This window comes from Sinocyclocheilus anshuiensis, unplaced genomic scaffold (genome assembly GCF_001515605.1).
Source record: "Sinocyclocheilus anshuiensis isolate Anshui unplaced genomic scaffold, SAMN03320099.WGS_v1.1 scaffold1562, whole genome shotgun sequence".
Lineage (NCBI taxonomy): Eukaryota > Metazoa > Chordata > Actinopteri > Cypriniformes > Cyprinidae > Sinocyclocheilus > Sinocyclocheilus anshuiensis.
Window position 1 is genome coordinate 357,440 of NW_015542414.1, and position 9,414 is coordinate 366,853.

The following is a 9,414-nucleotide window of genomic DNA, read 5'->3' on the forward strand; positions in this document are numbered from 1 at the left end:
TAATATTACCAAGGGGCAACATGTATATCGAAAATAGCAGAGGACCTAGGACAGATCCTTGTGGCACTCCATATTGTACTGGTGATAATTGAGATGACTCCCCATTTAAATAAACAAAGTGGTAGCCATGACACATGAACCAAAGAACCAATCAAAACATAACACACAGACAAGGGAATCACATGACAGAACATGACTGTGGCCAAACTACAAAATAAAAGACATGAAAACAATGAACAAGAAACAAACCCCACGTTACATGTCCCCCCTTCTAAGGGTGGCTCCAGACGCCCAAATAAAACCCAAACCCCACCAAGTCCAGGAGGGTGGTAGAGCAGAGGCGGAGCAGGGGGTGAGATGGTGGGTCAGGCCCATGAAGGGGAATGGGACCTGAATCATGACATGGACCGTGGAACGATGGCAGACAGTGAAGCACTGGAGTACCTGGGCTGTGGAGCAGTGGCAGAGAGTGAAGTAGTGGAGGACCTGGGCCGTGAAGCAGTGACAGACAATGGAGCAGAGGTGGGCCTGGACCGTGAAGCCCTGGACCTCTGCGTACTTTGCCGTGCTATGTATGCTATGTGTCACTTCAGTCGAAGTAACCTGAGGATCCTATGGCGATGTGCCGCTTATATAGCCAGAGGACTCCGCCCATTCTGGCGGGCTTTACCACCATAGGCTCGTGCAGCTCATTTTTTATTCACTGCACGAACCAATGGCCGTGCAGTTACACTGCGTTATTGAAAGGCTTCAGTCATCGGAGAAAAAGGAGTTGTCCCCAAGCGTCTTAAACAGATGCAGTACTTGTTCCGTATCTCAGGGAACCGAGGTTACGTCAGTAACTGAGTACGTTATGATCTGTGATCATATCATTTACAAAAAGTGCTTTTGTATAAAGGAATCTAATATTCATTAAGCCAAGCTTTATCACTTGTTTATCTGTATTATATCTGTTTTTTATTTGTTTAACATCAATTAAATTGTTACCCTTAAATTGTTTTGGATGTTTTTTGTTTTTTTTTGCATTTGCATTTGCTAGTTCGGGGAACAGACACAGTATATGTAGTATGATATCTAGGTGAAAGAGTATCTATGTGATGAGAATTAACTGACTGCTGTGAGGCGGCTAGCACGGTCGGTTTAGCAAGCCTGTCTGCCTGGGCCCCAGTTAGTCAAGTACAAACTCTAAGACTATGTGCTATATTTCTAGAGAGAAGAGCGGCACCAGGCCTGGAGGGATGAAGACCATCTCTTTTCAACAGGTCTGGTCCATCAAGTTCAATTGAAAAGAAGCCATGACTCACCGTGATTTTTGAATGATTTCCGACTTACCACAGTTGTTTGATGAACTTGTGAAAAACGGAGCGAGAGATTAAAGAAATGGAACGAGTCAGAGAGAAAAAGAAATGGTAGGAAACGCGGTAATGCTTTCATTAATAAATCATTAACAAACATTATATAATGCTTAATGTATCATTAGTTAATATACAGTATATTCAACGAGTTAGAAATGTGAGATAATGTGCTTGTTAATGTTTGCTTATTAAACATTAGATAATGTTCAAACAAATCATTATTTCATGTAAGTTAAAATGATTACAAATGTCATTAAACTTTCAATTCCATATGATCAAGCACTTATTGAAAATCTACAAATGATTTTAACAGATGTTATAAAATGATTTAAAGCTTTTGTTAATGCACAACAGAGGTTTGGTGGTATTTTTAACACATTTGAACACGGTATTATCAGAAAAAAATAGTGTTTTGTTATACAGTGAAATTGATTTGTTCAGCAAATAACTTATCTGCAGTGAGATCAAATTATTTATTTGTTTTGTTATATGCACATGTAAAATAAAACAAAATAAAAGGGTTGCAAAACTACTATTGCTACTTTAATCTTTCTTTGCAATATTTGTGATATTCACTATGTATAAAAGGTCAAATTTTCTTGGGCCATTAAAGCAAAAGGGAGACGTACCATTTCATTTTTGCACATTTTCAAAAATGTAGTGCTTATAATATGTTGTAATGAAAAAGTATATATTATATAATGCTACAAATGTGGGTTTGGATAGACAATCAGCATGACATCAAACATACAAGAGTGACAATCCAAACCTCACAAATATATCCTATCCATTGATTACTTGGTTATGTTATGAAAGTTTTGAAAATGTTCTTTATTACATGTTAAAAGGAAGCATACGTAGGTATAAATGCTTGCATGTAAACAACAACTGTATAAATGTTCAAATTAATCTTTTTATTGTCATAAATCACAGTAGTGTTATGATGTGAAATGAACCCCAGAATGTATCTTCTTTCTCTATATGTTTCTTTAAGACTTTGGTAACATAACAGTGAAGAATCAAACCCACTAACAGTTTAAGAGTTCACTTCCAGGCTGACGGTTTTTGTAGATTACTGCCTCAACATTTTGACCATGAGCAACAAATTTAACCACATACATGGAAGTTCCTATATAAACTAGTTTACAAGGTAAGTAGATAGGGAATGCTTGCTAAAATGTAAAAAAAAAAAAAATGTAGATATTTGAGAGATAAATATAAGTGTGTTTTAAAAACACAAGCATCCTCCGACTAAAGTGAACTGCAGTTCCCTTCAATGGATTGACTTTAAATGCAAAACTTTAAATGCATCTTTGTTTTGGTCTAAGTCCTACTAATGGTCTGGGTGTAATTCTGAATAGATGTTTGAAAGTATGCGGCAGTGTTCTTTTGCGGCTGGAATATTATGATGTAAGATTTTGTTATGAAATAACTGAAGAGAATTCCATTTATACTAGATATCTGGGCCATTGCATTTAGAAGCATGATGTACTTGCTTTTGACAGAGAGGTATGCTGTGAAATATACAATCCAGCTCAGATAGTACAAAATTAAACTGAAGGTTATTGATTTGGCCTCGTTGTAATTTTTCGGCAGATCTCTTCCCATGTAAGAAAATATAAGACACAGGAGACCAAGAAACCAACTTATAAACACGACTATGGTAAAGGTTATAGCGTTCCCCATTTCACACATGAGCATAATTTGGTCTTTAAAAGTCCATGAGTCAGCAATGGGTTTGTCAGGAGAGACAGTCATCCATATCACACAAGAAATTAAATGAATGAAAGAAGAAAATGCAATGAAAAGCCACTGTCCATTGTGCTTTACCCAAAGGCTGTGCAGCTTAGGGAACTGAGCAGCCATTTTAAAAACACAAATAATTTGAAAGGAACGGACAGTCAAACAGGAAATACAGATAGTGAAGAAAAATGCAAATATGGCATTTCTCAGGAGGCAAAATACAAATGTGGGTTTTCCAAAGAAAAAGAACACACTTATACTAGACATAATCAAACACATTAACATAAGGAGACACATGCTGCCACCAGCAGACTTTACCACTGGTGTGTTGAAGTTGTAGGCAAAAAGGCAAAGTATAGCAATAAGGAGAATAATTAGGCATGTGGCAGAAAGCATGACAATGATGGAGGAAATTTCTGCAGACTCAAGATAGACAACAATACGTGTCTTACATGCTGTGCTGCCCTCATCAGACCATTCGCTCTCTAAACATGGAAAACAGGTATAGGGGTCCCCTGAAAAAAATTAAAATAATATGGATGTTAAGTAATGCCTTTTTACCAAAAGCCATAATAATAGTAAATAAATGTGGCAAAATATTTTGTTTTCACATTTCAAAAAGTACCCTAATTCCAGTAAAGTATTAGTGATAGAGTGAACTGAAGATGCTTAAAGGGGTGGTTGATTGCGATTTCACTTTTTTAACGTTAGTTAGTGTGTAATGTTGCTGTTTGAGCATAAACAATATATGCAAAGTTACAAAGCTGAAAGTTCAATGCAAACAGAGAAATCGTCTTTCAAAATTCTGGCAGTTTAATGCCTACAAAAAAGGCTGGTAGGGACTACAAAAAGTTACTTCCCGGGTTCGTGACATAACAAACCCAGATAAACCCCGCCCTCAGGAAAGGCGGGCATTATGAGAAGCGTTAAACATGGACGTGCGTGCAGTTGCCGTACTAAATTAAAGTTTTAATCAGGATAAAACCGTATATTAAAAGCTAACATAAGCAGTAGCATTTACAAATAACAGCATATCTAAAAGTATGAGACAACAACAAACAAAAAAACATAGGCCTACCATTAAAAGCCATGCTTGCACAGGTTCTGCACAGTCCTCTTCAATAATATTCTCTGTGTCTCAATCAGGCTCAAACTGATAAGCGATATTAACGATGTCGTTGTTTACGATACAGCTGGAACACATGCCACTGAGGTGAGGGGCGGGACGTTTAGACGCACACTAGAGGCGGTTTAGCCAATCACAACACACTGGGCTAGCTAACCAATCAGAGCCCATCGCCTATTTCTGAGGGAGGGGCTTCATAAAAGCAGGAAATGATCAGCGCGTTTCTCAGAGAAGGGACAGAGCGGTGTGGAATAAAGGTATATTATGTGAAAAATAATGCGTTTTTTAAAAAACAAATCATTAACACATGTTAAACTGCACCCCATAAACACAATCAAGCCTAGAAAAAAAACAGTGAACCACCCTTTTAAATACCAAGGTGCCATTGAACGCCGTACTTACGAGAATAATCCACATAGCTGTTACGTGGGCATTTTTTACAGGTAAAACAGCAGCTATGAAAACCTTCAGGTTTCCTTGAATATCCCGGCTTACACTCAACAGAGCAGTTTGAGAAAGGAACCTTTAAGGAATGTAAAATATGTTATTAAAGTTTTTGTAACTAAAATCAGTGTTCTCAAACAATTAACACAGCCTGAACACTATGTAATTTCCATAAATGGACTGAAAATTACAAAATACAAATTACATAATTCCCTTAAACACTACACACAAATTTTTCAGTTCTGCTATAAAATCAGTTAACAGACAACTAAACTAAAGCCATCTTCATTATTCCACTGGCATCAAATTGATATCCTATGCATTAGTAAGGACTTTACTTTGCATTTGCTTTGCATGAAAGGGATCATCTGAGAAACTAAAGAGCAAATATAATAAATGAGAGACAAAGGCAGAGAATGAGAATAGGTGGAGTGAGTTGAGGAAGAGTAAAGGGAATTGAAGGAAAGGTAAGACTTTATTTTAAGGACCAATTCACACTATTAGCTTATTAACATCAATATTACTAGCATATTGGCTGTTTATTAGTACTTATAAAGCATAAAATGCCTTATTCTGCATTACAATATTTTAAAACCCTTAATCCTACCCCATACGGAAACTTAACAACTACACTCTAAAAAATGCTGGGTTGTTTCAACCCAATGTTGGGTCAAATATGGACTCACCCAGCTGCTGGGTTAAAAAGTTAATTTAAAAATGAAACCAAAATTTAACCCAACAGTTGGGTTAGTCCATATTTGACCCAACATTGGGTTGAAACAACCCAGCATTTTTTAGAGTGTACCTTATTCTGCATTACAATATTTTAAAACCCTTAATCCTACCCCATACGGAAACTTAACAACTACACTCTAAAAAATGCTGGGTTGTTTCAACCCAATGTTGGGTCAAATATGGACTAACCCAACTGTTGGGTTAAATTTTGGTTACATTTTTAAATTAGCTTTTTAACCCAACAGTTGGGTTAGTCCATATTTGACCCAAAATTGGGTTGAAACAACCCAGCATTTTTTAGAGTGTACCTCACTAATTATTAATAAGCAGCAAATTAGGAGTTTACAAGGAGTTTAAATTTAATTTAATTAGGAGTTTAAAAGTCGCAGTTAATAGTTAGTCAATCGTGAGAATTGGTCCCTAAATTAAAGTGTGACTGAAGGTATCTGAAAGGGAAGATTTCCCCCTACACTTTCAAGGTTGAGCACTGAAAGCATTGAGGAAAGATGAGGCACCCTCTAAAAGATGAATCATGGTCTCTTCCTGGGTTCTATTCTACCTATAGTCAATCTCTGCAAAAAAAAAAAAGGGGGGAATGTCATTGGTCAGTCTGCCACAGTGTGTCGCTGGTCAACAATGATCAAATATCACCATCTGTTTTGTTTGTCATTCTGTGCTTTTTTGATAATAAACAGTAATAAAAATGAATAGCAAGGTTTTCTTGGGTTTACGCCAATGTCCAATTCCATCATGCAGTGTTGGTTAGAAAATCACCTACATTTTGTGATGATGTTGCTTCCACCATATTCTCCATTTCTGAATCCATTTGTGAGATTTCTCCTCCTGAGACAGAGTGTGTTCGACCATAAACTTTATGAAAAAGTTACTCTTCTCCAAGCAACAGAAGAGGCCTGCAGAAATATTGAGGCATATGCGTGCCAGGCATGAATTCCAAGTGAATTCACCCCGTCCTTTCTTTAGGTCCACAGCTCAAGACAAACACATGGAGAAAAAAAAACTTCTCCATTGTGTCAACTTAATGATAAATGGACTTTTTCCATATTATACTTATGTATGAATAGTAATCAGCTGATAACGTTTTGACATCAGTATTTGCTTTCTGTGTTCGCTGAAAATTTTGCATGAATCGTTTTGCTAGATGGCTGTGTTAATTGTTTTGAGAGTATTGTCATTTGTAGAAATATGTCAAACAGGTTGAGAAAAGCTGTAATCTACAAAGGTAAATGTTTAGATAAAAGCTCACCAAAAATAAATGAATGCAACTTACAGAATCATTGTTAAGCCAGGGCAAGAGAGAGTTGTCAATGGTAAAAGTAGTTTCTGGATATGTATCATATGTGCCCACCATCTCAAACTGTGGAAGATTCACATCAGTGTGCCAGAGCACAACTGCATAACTGATGGTTGGATCATAATTTTCATCGTATTTCACCTGGCGGCCATTGAGTGGAAAGTCTAACTTCTTCATTTCTCCCATAAGCTGTTGTGAAGTGTGTTAAAAAAAAATAAATAAATAAACAATAAATAAATAAATAATATAAAACTATAACATGAATAAAATAAATATTATTTATTTATTGTCTAATACTTACATAATAGCATAAATGATAATTCAATATAATTTATAATATGCCATTTGCTTAATATATAAACAATGTTGTTAATTATTTAATTAATTAAAACATTGCAATATCTTTTCATTAATTCAAATGAATTCACTTACCATGTATGGCTTGGCCTTTGGGTTTTTTGGGCATACATTCATATCACACTGCAGAACGTTATGTAATGCATGAGCTATGGTATATATGGCAGCGTAGATGGCGAAGGAGAATGAGGGATTCTCGTTTATAATCTCCTCGGCGGTCAACAGTGGGCAGTAATCACAAACTTGATTGCATGTCTTATTCTTACTCTGGACATTACTCTCAGTGCTATATCCATTAATTGTTCTCCTGTCTTTATAGATGAATTTATCAAATCCTGGTAATGACAACAATCTCTCCGTAATGCCAATGACTGTTCCAATTTTCCCAATTCCCGGCTCTCTAGGAAGCTGTTGATTCATAGCCCAAGTTTCACTCGCAATCCATACTTTATCTCGGATATTCTCCGCTATGGCAGTTTTGATTATGTTGACTGCATATTGTGGTACAGCAAAAACAACAATGACATTGATGTTGAGCACATCAATCTTTTTAAGCGTTTGACGGTAGTTTGCATTTAAGCTCAGACCCTCTTGATAGGCCAAACAAATGCCAGTATTGCTTATATACTTGTTAAACAGTTTTAGTCCATCTGAACTGTAACTGTCTTGGCTACCAAGAAAGGCAACCCAGTTCCATCCAAACCACCGTATGATGTGAATAATCATCTCTATAAGGTCTTTGTTGCTAGGGACTGTTCTTACAAAGGAAGGATACTGAATTTTATTGCTTAATGCATAGCTAGAAGCTCCATAATTCACCTTTGAAAGAAAAGAAAGCACTGTATTATAAACAATTAATTTAGCATTACATAGTAACTTGGTATTTCAGAATAGTAGGAAATAAGCGTTTAAGTACTTTGTTTTGTAAAAATAAATTAAATTTACCAATGGTATAAGGCCCATTGTGATTAATGGTGCAATAGTAATAGTTCTTGTGCTTCCATATGGCCCTGTTAAAGCAATCACTTTAGGCTGATAGTTGTTGAGCTTTTCTTTGGGTTTTATTGAGCCATTCTTTGAGACAAAACTTAAGACTGAAAGGAAATTCTTTGTATTAGAACAATGGTCAAAAATTTCATAGCCCAGAGAAACATTGGGCAGAAGAGTGGTGGAGTTATTAATCTCCTCAACAGTAAACCTCATCACTTGCAACATCTGATAACCAGATGTGGAGGTACTGTGCCTAAAAAAGAGCAATGAGGAAGTTAATAGCATGTAATTGAATATTCAGTTCAGAAATATGAAATGCTTCTTTGATTTAAAATACTGCATAGCAATAATCCTACACTGGTAAAAGGTCTTTGCTTACCTGAAACATTCAGTGGTCTCTGGGGTGAAAATCGATGTCACTTGGTCAATTTCATGTAAAGCAAAAAGGCCACCCAATAAATAATCTCCCTCCAAGCTGAAGTCAGAAATTGAATGTGGCCAAGAAATTTTGAAAAAGGAACAATTAATAAAGCACAAAAGGAAAACGCAAATTCTACTGAGAAGCATGGTTTAAGATAGACCGTTGGTCATGAAACAGGGATGTACAGTGGCTAGCCGTATGATGAGAGAAGTGAGACTCATATAGTACTCTTAATTTGTTTAAAACACATTTCTATTTGCTTAAACCACTTTATTCACCGATTCAAATGCCTATTTCCATATCTAAACTCACAAAGCATATGTCAATCAGTTATTAAATAGAGCATTACACCACAAACATCTCATTGTATGAGATTTTATGGCGTTAAGGCGGTTACATCACATTTTGAGTATTAAAAAAAACACTTTAATGCACTCCCTGAGGGCTGAAAATGCTGAAAACATGAATTCAAAGATTTCCAATGGACTAGAGAAAAATATCAACGTAATCTGTTGTTTTACAAAATCCAAATGAATCCTACGGAAACAGTGACCTTAAAAAAGGAAGGTTATTCGCATATATTTTTACATTTACATAAAATTTGCTTAATCCAGTTCCTGCATCTATTTAAATGATTTTGCATATCTGGCAATAATATAGATATGTCATCCAACAAGTGTCACATTACACAACCAATGTCACTTGTTACTGACATAGATTTCTAAGGATATTCTGCACAGGGACCAGATTTTCCATAATGTATTATATTGCAGTGTTTTATCATATAGGCACTATGAATGCAAATTGATAGCTTATAGATAACATTAACTTTCTAGGAAGTCTATGAATATGAAAATAGTCATATCTCTCCTAATATATTTATTTAAAGTTACACTTGCACATTTTTAGTGTGCTATTGCAACAAAGAAAA

At 35.9% G+C, this 9,414-nt stretch overlaps 1 protein-coding gene across 1 annotated transcript; it reads right to left on the reverse strand.

The window, feature by feature from the left end:
* Positions 1 to 2,344: 2,344 nt before the first annotated feature.
* LOC107693414 (taste receptor type 1 member 1-like) lies at positions 2,345 to 8,629 on the reverse strand. The gene is made up of 7 exons (XM_016492799.1): positions 8,442 to 8,629; positions 8,018 to 8,315; positions 7,148 to 7,891; positions 6,692 to 6,778; positions 4,627 to 4,753; positions 3,156 to 3,613; positions 2,345 to 2,350 (listed from the first exon to the last, which is right to left on the reverse strand). Exons 1-7 carry the CDS (start codon positions 8,627 to 8,629, stop codon positions 2,345 to 2,347), a joined length of 1,908 nt encoding a protein of 635 aa, XP_016348285.1.
* Between the last annotated feature and the right edge of the window lie 785 nt (positions 8,630 to 9,414).